This window comes from Odocoileus virginianus, chromosome 23 (assembly GCF_023699985.2).
Source record: "Odocoileus virginianus isolate 20LAN1187 ecotype Illinois chromosome 23, Ovbor_1.2, whole genome shotgun sequence".
In the NCBI taxonomy this organism is placed as follows: domain Eukaryota; kingdom Metazoa; phylum Chordata; class Mammalia; order Artiodactyla; family Cervidae; genus Odocoileus; species Odocoileus virginianus.
Window position 1 is genome coordinate 5657272 of NC_069696.1, and position 17564 is coordinate 5674835.

The 17564-nt window shown below is 55.4% G+C and overlaps 1 protein-coding gene across 14 annotated transcripts in view; it reads left to right on the plus strand.

Moving 5' to 3' along the window:
• CACNA1C (calcium voltage-gated channel subunit alpha1 C) overlaps nucleotides 1-17564 on the plus strand; it is a 388445-nt gene that overhangs the window by 324749 nt on the left and 46132 nt on the right. For 8 of the 14 annotated variants that reach the window (XM_070453260.1, XM_070453262.1, XM_070453269.1 and 5 more), the window contains exons 19-29: nucleotides 300-432; nucleotides 2809-2938; nucleotides 4117-4176; nucleotides 7769-7875; nucleotides 8714-8801; nucleotides 9316-9423; nucleotides 10994-11046; nucleotides 11328-11474; nucleotides 12212-12413; nucleotides 13389-13547; nucleotides 14010-14120. In XM_070453260.1, the coding sequence (XP_070309361.1) occupies nucleotides 300-432; nucleotides 2809-2938; nucleotides 4117-4176; nucleotides 7769-7875; nucleotides 8714-8801; nucleotides 9316-9423; nucleotides 10994-11046; nucleotides 11328-11474; nucleotides 12212-12413; nucleotides 13389-13547; nucleotides 14010-14120 (1298 nt within the window). Of the gene's footprint in view, nucleotides 1-299; nucleotides 433-2808; nucleotides 2939-3938; nucleotides 3999-4116; nucleotides 4177-7768; nucleotides 7876-8713; nucleotides 8802-9315; nucleotides 9424-10993; nucleotides 11047-11327; nucleotides 11475-12211; nucleotides 12414-13388; nucleotides 13548-14009; nucleotides 14121-17564 lie in introns of all 14 variants that reach the window. The other 6 variants (XM_070453261.1, XM_070453272.1, XM_070453270.1 and 3 more) reach the window with 2 other exon arrangements.

Genomic DNA, 17564 nt, shown 5'->3' on the forward strand with positions numbered 1-17564 from the left:
AGGGCCCTGAGGGTTTCCCAGGATGTGGGGATTTCTGTTTAAAAAGCAGGACAGGAGTTGAGCTGGTCACCCGACTCACAGCCCGGTCTCCTGTGCTGCCAGGAGGCTTCCTCCAGCAGAGATGAGCCCCAGAGGTGCCCACGGGAGAGAGCTGGCCATCCTAGCTGGTCCCCTGCGTTTCCAGAGATACCGATGATGTCTGATTCCTGTCCGTAGGAAGGTGTCTGAAAGTGGGCAGCATGGTGGTAAAAATAAGTGGGAGCCATGGAGCTATTTAGGATGGTGCTTTTTTCCTGCAGGAGAAGAAGATGAGGAGGAGCCCGAGATGCCTGTGGGCCCCCGCCCGCGCCCCCTCTCTGAGCTGCACCTGAAGGAGAAGGCGGTGCCCATGCCGGAAGCCAGCGCCTTCTTCATCTTCAGCCCCAGCAACAGGTGTGTGGACAGGGGCGGGGCTCCACTCTCTCCGGTGATGCCAGCCCAGCAGGCATCAGCGTCGTCCAGCCCCTACCCCAGTGCGCCCCACAACTTGTGTAAACAGGCATGGGTTTAGAGGAGAGAGTCCTGGATTATAAATCAGAAGACCTGTGTTTTGTTTTTCTTTCCATTGTTTGAAATAGGTAAACTCTGTTTCTACTCTGTTGGTGATTACATTTAACTTAACAACCCCTAAAGTTAAACAAGATCCTAAACCTTCTGCAAAATTGAAGGAAGTAAACAGCTAGACTACATTAACTTCTCCCAGCTCACCCACCTTAGGTGTTGTGGTTGATAAGTAATTTGATCCCGACCTTTATTTCCAACCTAACAAATTAGATATGATTATCTGGTAGACAGGGTGTTTGGATTTACATACCACTTACCATTCTATTTGTTTGATTTTTCATGTATCTTGGTCCATCTTTCAGGAATCATTTTCTTTCCTCCTGAAGTATATTCTTTAGAAGTCCTTTAATGGCAACTTCATTTTACCTCCGTTTATCTGTAATTGCTTTCATTTCTTGTTCTTGAAAGACAGTTGTGCTGTGTGCACACTTTCAGGCAGACAGGTTGTGGCCCTCGGCATCTTAGACGTGTCACTCCACATTCAGTCGGAATCCCCGCTCTCGTTTCTCTGTAGCGTTCTGCCCCTTGTCTCACTCTTTTAACATCATCCTTGGTCTCTGGGGTTGTATATGTTCACTACCACATGTTTCTCTCCATTTATCCTGCTTGGAATATATTATGTCTCCTAAGTATATGGATTTATATTTTTTTTGTCAGTTCTTGAAGAATGTTAAGGATTAGGATAAGAACAGCTACTTCCGGGGGAGTTGCAGGAGAGTCTATTTACACATTGCCAGATCTTCCTTCTCTCAGGCTGGTCCAAGTGGACACCTGATAGGCCTGCATATTCTGTCCTTCCCCTCTCACGCGTGCATGTCTTCATAACTTTCATCTCCTAGTCTCTCGGTTCAAATTCTGGGTCATTCTTTGGACATATCTCCCAAATTCTTAATTCTCTCTTCAATCCTATCTATGTTACTGTGTAAACCAGTTTTTATATCAGGTTATATATTTTTTCATGTCAGACAGTTTCAAGTATTGCTTTGTTTTCCAGATCCATCTACATCTGAGTTTCTTGTTAATTCGTCATCTGTGTGGTCAAGTCTTTTATCCCATTAAATATTTCAAATACAGTTGTTCTATCATCGGTATCTAATATTTCCAGTATACAGAGTCTCTGGGGAGAGGTCTAAATCATTTATTTGAGTTTCTTCTGAGTTGCCAACTTAGTGGCTTATTTTCTTGAGTGTTCAGTGATCTTTGTGACCTCAATACTCCGTCTTAATTGGGGAGATTCCCGGGGACCTGAAGAAGGACTGAGAAGCTTTCTTCCAGATGTGTGCGTGGCTCAGCCTAGGGGTCCCCGGTCCTCTGCCCCACCTCGAGCTGGCTTAAAGATTCCTCACAGAGGTGCTGCCACTGGCCTCTGTCCTCAGGCACCTCTGCCCAGCCCGGGCATGTCCAGCAGACCCCAGCTCAGTGGATTGGCTTGAGGGAGGAGGGGATCACTGCAGACTTTCCTAGCTCTCATGAAACCAGAATGGTCTTGGAGAGCTCGTCCTTTCCAGGATTTGGTGCTTCCACATCAGGAAGGTCTCTCAGGGGATTTAGTCAACCAACACCAGAAGCAGAGGTCTGAAGGCCCGGTTCAAGCCCTGAGCCACCCCACGCCCCTCCCCACACAAACACACACTCCAAAGTGGGCAAGACTATCCTTCCGGGCTTCCATGTTTTCATCTGTAAGATGAAATAGTACCCCATCAAGAGGAGACAGCACATAAGACACCTTTGGCATCCGAGGATCCACTGTGAGCGCCCCCGGGGTCAGGGCTGTTGGCCTCTGTAACTGCGCTGAGGTTCAGGATTGAATTACTGCTGTGGCAGCCAATCTCTTCGGAGTCTGGACTTAACCAGCCTGGCATCATCCATGCTCTGGGTGGCTCTGCTGCTCCCCGTACGGACACAAGTGAGGTAGATCTTATGAAGTCAGTATTTTTAATGATGGGGAGCCGAGTCCCCAGACGAAAGCTCGTGAATGATGTCACAGCAGTACATGAAGATGCAGAGGTTCCTGAAGGGTCGGACATAACCCCAAGGCCCCGTGGTGGGGGGCACAGTGGGGCCGAGTGCGGGGGTGTGTCTCCCCTGTGGCGGGATGGCTCGGGCTGAAGGGCCCACGCCCCGCCCGTCTGCACACCGTTTGCACACCAAGAAGGAGCAGAGACCCCACCCCGTGTGACAGCCCCCCTCCCCCTGCCCCCGCAGGTTCCGCCTCCAGTGCCATCGTATCGTCAATGACTCCATCTTCACCAACCTGATCCTCTTCTTCATCCTGCTCAGCAGCATCTCCCTGGCCGCCGAGGACCCCGTGCAGCACACCTCCTTCAGGAACCACGTACGCACCTCGTCCCCCGCACCCCGCACCCTGCCCCCGCGACGTGACCCCCCTGGCTGCCTGACCCTGTCCTTCAATCCAGAGCCTGCCCCGAATCTCACGGTCAGAGGCACAGCAGACATCTCCCTAAGAGATGACAGCTTTGGTGCAAACCCATCTTAGGACCCTTAGCTCAGGTCGGCCTGACCCCGACGTCAGACCCCACTGCCCACAGATGCTCCCCAGGGGCTTCGCCTCCCGGGAACTGTCCCATCCTGTCCCTGGGGATCAGTGGCAGATGGCACTCTGATGAGACCGCCCGCATAAGGAGGACCTCACTGACCCTCTGCAGAGTTGAAATTGAATTTGGAGCTTGCCTCAGGCTCTGGTGAATTACAATCAAAGACCAGAGTAGGACCTGCCATATCCCAAAGCCTTGAAACAATGTCAGATCCTAACCAGGCGGACGTGAAGCGAGGAGTCCACCACCTTAAAGCCAGACCCCTGCGAGCCAGTCGGTGGTCCTGCAGCCCAGGTGACCCACAGCCTTCTTCCTGGGAAGGCCCTCACTCTGACCCATTACCTGAGACAGAGTGAAGCGTGAACCCCGAGCCTGTCCCCTGCCGGGGGTGTGCCCGCCACACCCTGAGGGGCACAGCCAGAGTAGGGTCGCAGAACGTGAGAGACTGACTCATCCCCTGATGTAAATTAAGCAATTTGCATGTTTGTGCAAAGAAAGCAAACCCCACTCTGTCTTTGAGACACGTATCCCATGGTCTGATTTTGGTTTGTAAGTAAATTGAATTAATGAGAAAAGCACCCAACCGGACCCAGGACCCGCTGAGTCGGCTCTGGGAGCCGGCTCACAGATCTGGGGCCTTCAGGACCCTGGGCTGTGTTGATGCCTCTGGTCTCCCTTGGAAAGACTGCATGATTTGGGGTGCGACTCCCTGCTGGCGACCCTGCTCCCATCCTGTTGCTCCATTCCCCCATCCCCACCCTGTTTCTCTTTGTTTTGCAGATTCTGTTTTATTTTGACATTGTTTTCACTACCATTTTCACCATTGAGATTGCCCTGAAGGTAACCCTGCCCTCTGCTCCTCTCCTGTCCTTCCCCACTGGCTCTGCTGCTGTCGCTAATGCACACTCTGCTGCTGTCCATCACTCGGAGCCACTAATCCGCTGTGCTTGTCTTTCAGATCCTAGGCAACGCAGACTATGTCTTCACTAGTATCTTTACCTTAGAAATTATCCTCAAGGTAATGCACGCAGCAAGGCCTTTGCCTCCTCTCTCTGCATTGCCTCTTCTCTCTGGTTTCCTTCACTCTGGTTTTACTCTCAAGCCTGAAGCTGGAGAAACTGGGACCCCTGACTTTGTGCCTATGCAGTTTGGGCACTGATGCTGGCTGATACCAGGCACTCCCCATCACCGCCTGCCCCCCCCCACCTCTGCGAGCCACGCCTGACCCCGGCAGGAACCCTCCCCCTATCCTGCCCAGAGGGAACGCCACACGAAGGACAAGAGTCAGAAAATGGCAAAGCCCAGGGCATCAAGAGGCCCCCTGCCTGTGCCCTCGGGATGCCCTTTATCAACACAGGCCAATGCCAGTGTCCAACTGAGGACTCTGGACAGACCCCTGCACACACCTCTGACCCCTGGACTACACCCCCCCCAAAGCTTGCCCCCTCGCCCCTGCCCAGGCCTGGAGGAGGCGGCCATGTCCTCCAAGGCTCAGTGCGTGGCTAAGCCTCAATACACACTCCCATCTTTTGACCCCAACACAGTAGAGCCTGCCTCTGAGCAGCCTCAGGATGACAGGGGTTTGCCCCAAGCTTTATTATTGTTTCCATTAATATACAATCAGTGGGGCTCCCCAGGTGGCACTGGTGGTAAAGAACCCACCTGCCATAATGCAAGAGATGTAAGAGACACGGGTTCAATCCCTGGATTGGGAAGATACCTGGAGAAGGGAATGGCTACCCACTCCAAGATTCTTGCTGGAGAATCCCATGGACAGAGGAGCCTGGCTACAGGTTCCTTGGGGTCGCAAAGAGTCAGACATGACTGAGTGACTTAGCACAGCACAATATATGACTTACATCCACTCTGTTAGATTTCCAAGCTCTGCAGGTCACCTGAGCCTCGGGGGCAAGTTCCAAGTCAGGGGAGTGTGTATTGCCCACTCTTCGGTCTCAGAGCCTGGGGCTCACCCTGACCGCAGTCAGCAAGCTGCCTCTGCACAGTGCTTCCCACCGGGAGACCACCCCGGGCACCCTCCCCCAGGCTCCGGGCTCCTCCCACCCTGCACACGAAGCCCCAGACTCTCCTTCCTGGGCTCCTATGGGTGGGGACAGCCTGTCACGTCCAGCTTCAGCCTGAGTGGACACTTTCTCGTGCCTTCTGTGTCCAGACCCTCTGGTTCCAGCTAACCGGGCGTTAACAAGAGGAAACAGAAGTGTTCCTCGGGTTTTCTCTCTGACCCCCGGGGGTAGGGAGAGGGACCAGGCTGCCTGGCTACATGGAGACCCTTCCCTGGACTCCAGGCCCAGGGAGGCACCCAAACACCAGGCTCTCCTGAGTCTCAGACCCTCCCCAGAGCGCCTCTTCCTCCAAGGTTGCCAGCTCCTGGGAGGTCCTCCGTCCCGCCCACCTGCTCCTTCTTCTGCCCACTTTTACGCTGACTGTGCTCTAGGTCGAGCCTGGCCCCAGAACACTGCCTGCACCTCCTCTCCCAGGGTCCCTCTGCCTCACCTGCAGGCCCAGCATCCTGCCTGACAGAGGTGACTGTCGTGCAGGAGAGATGTCCAGGGTCAGAGACAGCTGAAAGGTCTGGGCATGTTTAGCCTTCTGAGGCCAAGACAGTTGGACTGAATGATGCCTAGATCTGTCACCGAGAGGAGGGAGATGGACCCAGGACCCACAAGCAGAAATTACAAAAGATAAGATGTGTTTAATGAGCAATATTGCTGCCTGGAGAGGTGCTGACTGGACGGAGGGGCATCCTGCACTCCCAGCTCAGAGTTCGATCCTCTTCTCTCCCCAGCAAGGCTTTTTCTGGGTAAAGGTTAGGACTTCGGGAGCAGGAGTGTGTGGCAGTCAGCAGACAGGGTAGAGGGGGCCCTTTATTGGACCCCACAGTGAACTCTCAAGTAAATGCCCCATTTTTCCAGTGTCCACTTGCCCTTTCTCCTGTGGCCACTCTTCCTCTGGCCCTGCCTGGGCAGCCGCCCTGCACAGACACACCCACAAGCCAGCCTTCTGGGCTCAGAGCCTCTCAGTTAACGTGAGCCATGGAGCCACCCCGGTCTGCTCTCGGGGGCCCAGACCTACACTGAGAGACAAGGAAGCCCCCCACCCCAAGATTACAGGCCTTTGGGACACATCTCCAGCTGAATTCCCCTGCAATCTTTTATATAATCTACCCACTTCTGCAAACTGTTGCAGGACACAGGTGTCTGAGTCCCCTGTGACCCCCTCCTGCAGGAGATCAGTGGGAAGAATTAGGTTGCAAGAGCTATTTTTGCCCATTTCCCCTGTGTTTACTTTTGAATCACTCTGTGAACAAGCTGCCCTGGGCATGCTCTGATTCCAAAGAAATAAATTGGGCTTCCAGGCAACTGGGGAGCTGCTCCCAGGCTCTAAGCCATCAGCTCCAGATTTTCCCCTCTGGCTGTCGTTCGTGGTCATGGCCTTTCAGCTCTTCACCTGGAAATCCACTGGCCCTTAGTTCATGTCAACGAGACTGGACAGGAGTTCCTAGAGCAAGGACAGGGCTCTGAGGAAGGTGGGGGACAGCAAACCCATGACAGTCATCACCCCCAAAGTGGTCCCTTCCTAGTCTGCAAGGGGCTTTTGCGTGGTTCTGTAGCTGCCTCTACAGAGGGGAACTCTGAGCACCCTTATCACAGGACGAACCCAGAGTTCCTGTTGTAGCTCTCTGCTGAGTCCAGTCCTCTGTAGTGAAGCTCCCTTGCAGAGCTTGACATCTGCAGGATTATGTCTAAAGGGCTTTACTCTAACTCCCAAGGGCACTTACAACCCTCCAGGGAAGAGGTTGTCATCACCTCGTTTCTCTGACGAAACACAGGGAAGTTGACTAACCAGCTCCAGGCACTCAGAGCATGGCGGGTGGGATTTGAACTCAGGAGGCCAGGCTCCAGAGCTGTGCTCACACGGCAGTGCCCACAGCCCCTCTGGACACACAGCTCCAGAACCGGATGGTGGAGTGGAGCTCAAATCCTGGGCCCAGACCAGCAGCACTTGTGAGGCCCGGGAAGGGATAGATGCTGGTCGCCAGCATTCCTGGTAACAGTGAGAAAAAAAATAGAGCTTGCCCGAGCCTGAGGGGTTACCTGGGGCTCAACCAGGGAAGTTCTGGGAAGCCAAGAAGCTGGTCCTCGACTGGGCGAGCCCCCATCTCCCCCAGATGCCCATGTCCTGGGGGCCCTGAGGTGGAGAGAGTTTGGAGAGGCATGGGACCCCAAGAACACGGAGCTCAGCTCAGGGAGCATCGGCAAGGGGCCTCACGGGGCTGTTGTCACAGAAACGTGACAAGGGGCGGGGGCCCTTCTGTTGTCACAGAAACGTGATGAGGGGCGGGAGCCCTTGAAAGGGCTGCAGATACAGGACTGAAGGTGGCGGGCATGTCCTGGGCATGAGCCTCTGGGCTTTGCATCACTGGCAGCGGATACTTCCAGGCACAGCGTCTCCTCCTGTCCTACCAGCCTCAGCCCTCCATCACCTCCTGGTTCTTCATCTGGGCCCTTCTGGGAGTGCTGTGGGAGGGAAGGGTGGGGTGAAGGGTCTTTGGAGCCCAGAAACTGCTCACACCCCGATCCCTGCACCCCCAGATGACAGCCTACGGGGCCTTCCTGCACAAGGGCTCCTTTTGCCGCAACTACTTCAACATCCTGGACCTGCTGGTGGTCAGCGTGTCCCTCATCTCCTTCGGCATCCAGTGAGTGGGGCCCGAGGGCCTGGGAGAGGCACAGGGCAAGGGAGAGGGTCGGAGAGGGAGAGGCCTGCCTGTGTTCATGCAGCGTGAGGGCGCTGGGACCAGGGCAGGGCCTCCCTGGCGGCTGTGGGCCCAAGGAGGCTAGAGACCTTTGGAAGGTAACTAGCAGGCGAGGGTGGGGGACACTTCAGAGCGACCCCCATCCCCCAGGGCGAGGCCCCATATGCCCCTGGAGGACGACCGTGGCCTGTCCTCCCCTGGGAAGGGGGCCTGGCCCTGGCGCCCCAGGTGTGCAGAGTCTGTGGTGTCAGAGCCGTTCCTCCAGGCCTGAATGTCCTGTGCGCAAAGGGATGTGGTGGGCTGCCACCGGGGACCAGGCTTGGAGGTGGGGACCAGGTGCCTCCCCTGCCGAAGCCCCGCCATTCATACAGTATTTCTTCAAGTCCATGATATGAAAAACAGGCACTGCATGGGATGCCAAACGGTTCATGTGCATTTTCTCTTTTGATCCTTGCAACAAGCTCATGAGGTGATCACTGCCCCATTTTACAGATAAAGAAACTGGGGCTCAGAACAGTTAGGAAGTGTGTCCTCCGTGGCCAGAGTCTGGTGGAGCTCTGCCTCTCTACATCCCCTTGGCTGGGTAAATGCCCCAGAGCAGCACATTGTAATGCTAACAAGTGGTAAATTCTTTTCCCGTGATTTGCTCACCAAGTCCCTGGCTCCCAGGATAGCTCCAGGTCCCTGCAGGTGGGAGACTTTCTCCAGGACTCCCATGCTCTCCCCTCTCTCCTGCGGGCCCAGGAACAGGAGTGGTTCACCCCACCATCCATTCCCCCAGGTCCAGTGCCATCAACGTGGTGAAGATCCTGCGAGTCCTGAGGGTGCTCCGGCCACTGAGGGCCATCAACAGGGCCAAGGGGCTGAAGGTGAGTCGACCAGGCCTGAGCAGGGGCCCCCAGCCCAGCAAGCTTCAGCCAGGGGTCCGTATGAGGTGATGGGTGGACAGGAGGCGGGGACAATGGCAGGCCCTCTGGGTTGGAACCAGGACCCTCCTACCAGCACCTCAGCACCACTTCATGTTCTGGTTCCGAGATGCATGGAGCCCCAGTAGAGGCCGCCGTTCACAATCCCAGCTTCTCAGCAAAGCTTTTGCAGAAGGAGACCACATACAACCTTGGGCCCTGTGCAGTGATGAGGCCCCTGAATCGCTGCCCTGGAGTATGGGGTGTTAGCGGGGCTTTGGTCCCCGGGTCACCCAGCAGGATATGGGCCCCCCAGGCTCCCTCACCCTGTGAGCTGGGAGCACGCTTTGCCCCTTTGAGTCTGATCCCCACCACCCCCAGCCCATAGTGAAGGGCTGCCCTGCCCCCTCAGAGAGGGCCGTGACATGGGGGAACTCAACCAAGGCCAGGCCCTGACCCCTCTGCCTCGCCCCCACAGCACGTCGTGCAGTGTGTGTTCGTGGCCATCCGCACCATCGGGAACATTGTGATCGTCACCACGCTGCTCCAGTTCATGTTCGCCTGCATTGGGGTCCAGCTCTTCAAGGTGGGGTCTCAGCCAGTTCTGCAGCCCCCTGTTCTTCTCACCTGTCAGCTCCCAGGGACACGGACGGGAGCAGCCACGGGGGACTCGGTGGGGATCCCTGGGGAGGGACGAGGCTGCTCCACCGCCCCTCCTGTCTTTCAGACCCAAGGAACACTAACTAGTTCCCAGACCAGAGCAGAGCTAGTTTCCAGACCTGAGGAGGACTAACTAGTCCCCAGATCCCAGGAAGACTAACTAACTTCCAGACCCAAAGGCTAACTGGTTCCCAAACCCAAGGAAAACTAACTAGTTCCCAGATACAACGGGGACTAGTTCCCAGATCCCATGAGGACTAACTAGCTCCCAGACCCAAAGAAGACTAAGTAGTTCCCAAACCCGAGGAGGACTAGCAAGTTTTCAGACCAGAAAAGAACTAGTTCCCAAACCCGAGGAAGATTAACTAGTTCCCAGACTCAAGGAAGACTAACTAATTCCCAGACCAGAGAAGTACTAGTTCTCAGACATGAAGAGGACTAACTACTTGCCAAACCAGAGAAGGACTAACTAGTTCTCAGACCAGAGAAGGACTAATTCTCAGCCTGGAGGAACACTAGTTGCCAGACTGGAGAAGGGTAGTTCCCAGACCAGAGCAGGACTAACTAGTTCCCAGCCCAGAGGAAGACTAGTTCCCAGCCTGGAGGAGGCCTAGTTCCCAGACAAGAGCAGGGCTAGATCCCAGCCCAGAGGAGGACTAGTTCCCAGCCTGGAGGAGGACTAACTAGTTCCCAGACCAGAGCAGGGCTAGTTCCCAGCCCGGAGGAGGACCAACTAGTTCACAGACCAGAGCAGGACTAACTAGTTCCCAGACCAGAGTGGTACTAACGAGTTCCAGACCAGAGCAGGGCTAGTTCCCAGCCCAGGGGAGGACTAACTAGCTCCCAGACCAGAGTGGTACTAGCTAGTTCCCGGTCCAGAGCGGGGCTAGTTCGCAGCCCCGAGGAGGCCAGTGTGTAGGCAGTGCCGCTCCACCACCACCCGGCCCTCCGAGCGTGGCGGCCCTCAGCCCTGCCCTCCCTTCTGTAGGAAGGCAGGGGGGCTGTCACCCCTGACCCCGCTGTGTGGTCACCCACCTAGACCTGCGGGGCTCCCTGTGACCAGCAGCATGAGTCCCCCACCCAGCTGGCTGCAGAGCCGTGGTTTGTCAGGTTCTCGCCCTGTGTCTGGCAGGCCCTCGGTGAGGCCGCGTCCCTGGTCCTCCCCTTCCTGCCCCAGTCCTTCTCTCTCTGCTCTTCTCCACCTGAAGCTCTGCCCCCACCGTGCACACGGGCCCCGCTTTCCCCACCAAGTTTTCAACCTAAGTCCAGCCATCCTCCTCCCTCACCAGACCCGCCTCCCGAGCTCTGCTTCACCCCTGGGTTCCCTGTGATGGGGTCCCCGCGGCACGGCGCGTTTTCTGTCTGGGCTCTGCTCTCCTCACTCTTCTCTCCCAAGACTCCAGCACAGAGCCAGCTGCAGATATAATCACTAGACAGTTTTTGACCGACTCCTCGATTCAGAAACCTCTCCATCACTGTGCTCTTCCGCCTTCCAGGGCAAGCTCTACACCTGTTCGGACAGTTCCAAACAGACAGAAGCTGAATGCAAGTGAGTGCGGCGGGGACAGTCAGGCCAGCTGACTCTGAGTGGGTGAGGCCTGTCCTGAGAGAAGGGGTACCCCGTTCTGCCTCCAGCAGCAGTGGCAGCTGGAATTTACCCATGGGTTGTCTGGTCCTGTTGACATAGCACATGAGATCATCTATCCCTGAGGTCTGCTCAGTGGCCAGAACTGTGGGTTTAAGCTCAGCCATCCCATCCTGCCCCCAAGCCAGGAGTCACAGGTGGTTGGGAGATGGGAGACCCCAGAATGAACCGTCTCCCTTCCGCAGGGGGAACTACATCACGTACAAGGATGGGGAGGTGGACCACCCCATCATTCAGCCCCGCAGCTGGGAGAACAGCAAGTTCGACTTCGACAATGTCCTGGCCGCCATGATGGCCCTGTTCACCGTCTCCACCTTCGAGGGATGGCCAGAGTAAGTACGCAGACCCTGGCCTGTCTCACTGGTGTCCACACTCCTTTCAGAAACCATATTTACCTCCATCCTCCCTAGGTGGTGAGGGTGTTTCTAGAACAAGCTGAAGGCCATGCGTGATAAGTCACTTCAGTCGTGTCCAACTCTTTGAGACCCTATGGACTGAAACCCACCAAGCTCCTCTGTCAATGGGATTCTCCCAGCAAGAACACTGGTGTATTCTCTTCTCCAGGGGACCTTCCCAACCAAGGGATCGAACCCAAGTCTCTTACATCTCCTGCATTGGCAGGCAGGTTCTTTACCACTAGCGCCACCTGGGAAGCCCAGACACAGGCTACCTGAGTGTAAACCAAACCACTGCTGATGATCTGAGCGAGCCTGGGCATTTATATTGAGTGTTTTTATCTAAATGAATATCTGTCCTCAGATTCTCCAAGTCTCTGCTGAGAAACAACAAAGCTGTATTAATATTTACCAATATCTCCAGCTTTTTAGATCAATGCCCATGACTCGCATTACATTAGACAGTTCTTACCAGTTTCAAAACACCTTCATATTCATTATATCAGCTGTCCTGCCAGGTAGGAAAACCTGGAACTACTGTTCACACTTTGCAGATAAGGAATCTGATGCTCAGAGAGGTTGAATGATTTGCCCGAGCCACACAGTAGTAAGAGACAGAACTGGGGCTTGAACCAGCTCCCTGGCCCTGTGCGGGCCTGTCTCCCTTCCTCCAGGTTGCTGTACCGGTCCATCGACTCTCACACAGAGGACAAGGGTCCCATATACAACTACCGCGTGGAGATCTCCGTCTTCTTCATCATCTACATCATCATCATTGCCTTCTTCATGATGAACATCTTCGTGGGTTTCGTCATTGTCACCTTCCAGGAGCAGGGGGAGCAAGAGTACAAGAACTGCGAGCTGGACAAGAACCAGGTAGCCCCCACCCCCCAGAGGGTGAGAGGCCAGGTGGTCAGGAGGCTGAAGCCTGTGAAAGCACCCCTTCTTCGGAGAACCTGAGCTCTGCTTAGGAAAGGAACTCCCCCCAAGTCCCTGTCAGGTTCTCTGGGCCCCTGGTCCACACCTTGGCTCTAGACTCACCATTCTGGCTGCTGTGTGGACTTCGCATGGTAAGGAAGCCAGGGAAGAGGGAAGCCAGTTAGTGTAGAGGAGCGGTGCTTAGACCCTTATGTATTACCAGGTTGATGACAGTAGAGACGGAGCAAATAGACTGGTCGAGTTTAGAGGCTGGAAGTGGAGGCCGGAGGAGAGAGGAGGGCTTGGGTGAGCCCCGTCCTGACCTGGGGTCCGGGCACAGCGCAGAGGTAACCAGAGTCTAGTCAACCCAGGATCCCACCCCTTGGCTGTGAGCTGTGACTTCTGGTCTGTGGACACTGGTAGCTAAGACAACTGACTCAGGATGGGAAAGGAGAATCTCGGAAACACGGGCCTCCAAGAGAGTCTATGGCTGGAAATATCTGAGAAGACGGACTGTCAGTCAGTCAGCAAGCATTTACCAACCATCCCCGAGAGGGAAGGAAGGAGACAGGTCCCCCTCAACTACATCCTGATGGGGACCAACCAGAGAGGATTCTCCCCACTTAGGGGAATGATAGAACCTCAAAAAACGTCCAAGTAATAGCTGATTCAAACTGTGAAACCGCTCCCATCTACCCTAGCGGCAGTGCGTGGAGTACCCCCATCATCCGGGTTACTAACCCCTCCCGTCTACCCTAGCGGCAGTGCATGGAGTACCCCCATCATCCGGGTTACTAACCCCTCCCGTCTACCCTAGCGGCAGTGCGTGGAGTACCCCCATCATCCGGATTACTAACCCCTCCCATCTACCCTAGCGGCAGTGCGTGGAGTACCCCCATCATCCGGGTTACTAACCCCTCCCGTCTACCCTAGCGGCAGTGTGTGGAGTATGCCCTCAAGGCCCGGCCCCTGCGGAGGTACATCCCAAAAAACCAGCACCAGTACAAGGTGTGGTACGTGGTCAACTCCACCTACTTCGAGTACCTGATGTTCGTCCTCATTCTGCTCAACACCATCTGCCTGGCCATGCAGGTCAGTTCCGCGGGCCAGCCCGGGTGCCTGGGTCGGGGCAGGGTGGGGGGCAGAACGAGGATGGGAGGTGTTGCCATTTCACTGGCCGAGTGGGGCAGGAGGGGCACCTTCCCGAGGGGTCAGAATGCCAGGACCCTGGGCTGTGAGATAGAGGGCGGTGGAGCACAGGTGACCTTGCAATGGCGTTGATCATCCATGATGCCAGCTGTGCGGAGCCCACCTGAGGCCAGGAGGCCACGCAGAGCTGACCCCGATGAGAGCAGGGCCCAGGCTGTGCCCGCCTGCGTTTGCAGCAACGACAGAGAGGGGAAGGACCCGCAGGGCTTCTTGAGCCCACCTGGCTCCCGCAGGTGTGGCCGGCCCCGGGGCTGGGTTCAGGAAGGTCTCTTTTGAGGGCATGGCTGGGAGCAGGGAGCCCCCGCCTCATTTCACAGCGCCTCCGCCCCCACCCCCCACCCCCAGCACTACGGTCAGAGCTGTCTGTTCAAAATCGCCATGAACATTCTCAACATGCTCTTCACTGGCCTTTTCACGGTGGAGATGGTCCTGAAGCTCATCGCCTTCAAGCCCAAGGTAGGCCCTCTGGGACGGACCTTTGGTCCACAGCGCCAGGGGCGGGCTTGGGTCGGTGGGGGGCAGTCTTGGCCAGGGACTGGATCCTCCTGGTAATGACCACTGCAGCCCAGGAGCCTTCAGGGCTCGTGCCAGGCCAGCTCCTTGAAGCAAACTCTCAGTCCCTAGACTGACCTGAGGTCTGGACACGGGGAGCAAGGACGGGCCTGAGCCAGCCTGCTTCTGCGGGAGTCAGAGTCGCCCTTGCCCAGCACATCGTCTAGAAGAGACTGGAAACCAAACCTCACCAGGCCCAGCCCCCCCAGACCCACCCAGGGTGTGTTCTCACGCGGGCACTGCACGCTGCACAGACTAAGAGCCTTGCTGCAGGGGTCAGGCAGGGCCGCGTTTGCTCAGGGCTGGGCGTTAGTGCATCCGGGGGACCTCTGGTTCCCCACCTCAGGGCTGCAGTCACTGCCCATACCTTCCAGCACAGGACAGACCTACAAATGTCTGCACAGCTACCTATAGGCAGCTTTTAGAAAAAACATTGGGAGAGATCAGAGCTGAGTGAGGCAGGACAGGGCGGGTTGGCCCCTGCTTCTTGGATCATCTGTGTCCTTTGCCACTGACTGGACCCCCCCCCCGACACACACACACACACACACACACACACACACACACACACACACACAGCCTCAAGGACGCAAGGTGACTGGGTTTGAGCAGCTCCCATCTCTCTCTCTGTAGACAGCTCAGCGTCACCATGTCCACTGCCTGGGCTTCACAGCTGCCCTAGATGGGGTGTCCTGGGGGCTCAGGGGCTTCCAGCTACTACACAGCTTTGGAGAGAGGGGGCCAGTGAGAAGGGATCTAAGAGGGTAACGCAGGACAGGTTTCCGAACCTTCTTGTCCCCACTTTTACTGGTTTTTCTAGATACAACACAGGTCAACCAGGGCAGTGCGGGGGCCGGGGTGCAGGGACTGCACATCCCTGGCCCTGTATTTCACTTCCATTCAGATGCTCACCTGCTGCAGAACTTGTGGGGCCAGGAGGCATGCCCCGGGGCTGTCGGTCGGATCCCTGTTTAGTGACAGGATCTTCGTTGTCTTCTCTGAATTAATGTTCCACCAACATTTGTCAGTAACCTGCGGTGCTGCACACACCTCGTTGCATGGAATCCTCAAGACACCTCTCTGAGATAGGTATTATCTCCTCATCTTAGAGAAGAGGGGAGTGGAACTCAGAGCAATTAAGTGTTGTGTTAATTACACCATTATTAAGTGGCAGGACTGGGAATAGAATCCGGCATGTCTGACTTTGTAGTCGATGTAATTCCCTCCACACCAAGCTGTTAGCAAGCATCTTCCTGCACCATGTGTTCTGCTGAGGACTTTGCAGAAGGAAGGAACCCCTTGAGGGGCTTCAAAGACAAGAAAGCCCGTGTTCTTACTGCACCAAGCCTCCCTTGCCAGAGGGAACTGAGAGTCCAGAGTATGGAACCCAGGCTGAATGCACAGAATGAGACCCTAATGAATGTCCTTTGGTGATAATCATGGTGCTTTCCCACCTCCTCCAGGGCAGCAAATAGGCTCTTTTTACTTTACCTTCCAAGCCCAGTCCCATTTAGGGGCAGAGAAGACCACGGAATGTCCCTGGCATCTTCTGTGGGACCCTGTCCCAAGCCACATGGCCAGGGGGCCGGCGGGCTCAGAGCCCACAGCAGCACACCCCAGGGAGGCTGGTGGGCCGGGCCATCGCTGGGCTGAGCCTCCAACTCAGATGACAGCTTCCAGGAGGGAACTGGCATGGTCTTCTCCAGTCTCATGAGATGTGTGGGTTAAATAGTTCAAAGGCCTGAGTCACTCTGCGTTGAGTCAGATGTGTTTCTGACAATGTCAGGTGATGCTGCACAGTCCTGTGGGGTCTTCCTGAGTCCGGCTTCAGGGCTCAGGGGATGTACAAGACAGACCTGCCTTAAGGAGCGAGTGGCGGTGACACTGCATGGGCCTAAGCCCGGAGAACACTGTCCCTGAATCCTGCAGACCCAGGAACAAGCCAGTTACCTGGGAAGTAGCCAGTTAGGGTGCTCAGAACCATAAAGTGCCCTCCTGTACATCTTCCTTTCTGTCGTGAGAAGATAGGGTAAAATCAGAGCAACGTTTCCAAAGAAGTAAGACAACCACATTGGGCATCTGCATTTCACACGCAGAAGGGTCTGTCTGTGCTTAAAGAGAAAGGGAAAAAGTCAAAGTGTTAGTCGCTCAGTCATGCCCAACTGTTTGCAACTCCATGGCCTGTAGCCTGCCAGGTTCCTCCATCCATAGGATTTCCCAGGCAGGAATACTGGGGTGGGTTGCCATTTCCTTCTCCAGGGGATTTTCCTAACCCAGGGATCAAATCTGCGTCTCCTGCACTGGCAGGTGCTTTCTTTACCACTGCTCCACCTGGGAATCGCTCATTAAGGAACAGATTCCGGAAGCATCGCCAACATTTCCAGGCAGAAAACCAAACCGGAAAGTGTCTGCAGCTCTGATGGAAATACTGAGCTGGCTCCACCCCACAACCCGGGCTCCTAACGTGACCGCATGTCTGTGTTGCGTGTCTGTACCCGTGAGCGTCAGCTGAGGAAGGGCGGTCAGAAAACAGGGATGCGGGGGCGTCTGAGGCTGGCCTGCTGGGCTTCCTTCCCCATCGCTTGGTCTCTGTGGTTGGTTGGTCAGTGGGTCGATTTGTAGTCTGGCCTTGTTCTTTCCGTGTCCTCGTGGCAACTGATGTTTCTGGTCTTCATTTTCATCTGTTCTGCTCACCACTTTGAGAAATTAAGTCAATTCAAGTAGATCTCTTCTCTGTCTGTCTGAAGAGTGGGACAGGTGACAGGTGTGTCCTGAACACCGAGTGGCCAGGGGATTTCTCCCCCAAGCAGGAGAACTTCCCTGGACATTCCCAGTGGTCCCTGGGCCCTTTGAGACTGTGCAGGACTGAACTGGTCAGCATGAAAAGGCTTTGGTTAGAAAGATCTGAAGTTCATTGAGCTTCATTGAAGTTCATTGAGTTCAAGTAGCTGGAGTGTCCTCTTATGAATGGAAATTTATCAGCAAAGACAGAAGAAAACTTTTAAGATACACTTGATGATAAGCACTGAAAAATATCCAATAGCTAGGAATGTGTGTGTGCCAACTCGCTTCAGTTGTGTCTGAGTCTTTGTGACCCTACGGACTGTAGCCCGCCAGGCTCCTTTGTCCGTGAAATTTTCCAAGCTTGAATACTAAAGTGGGTTGCCATACACTCCTCCAGGGGATCTTCCAAGCCCAGGGATCAAATCTGAGTCTCTTGCAACTCCTGCATTGGCAGGTGGATTCTTTACCACTAGCACCACCTGAAAAGCCCCAGATTCGGGCAGGTCCCCTCAAACCCTCATCCTGGGTGGTTCTGCAATGGAGTCCTGCTGTGGAGCCAAGTGC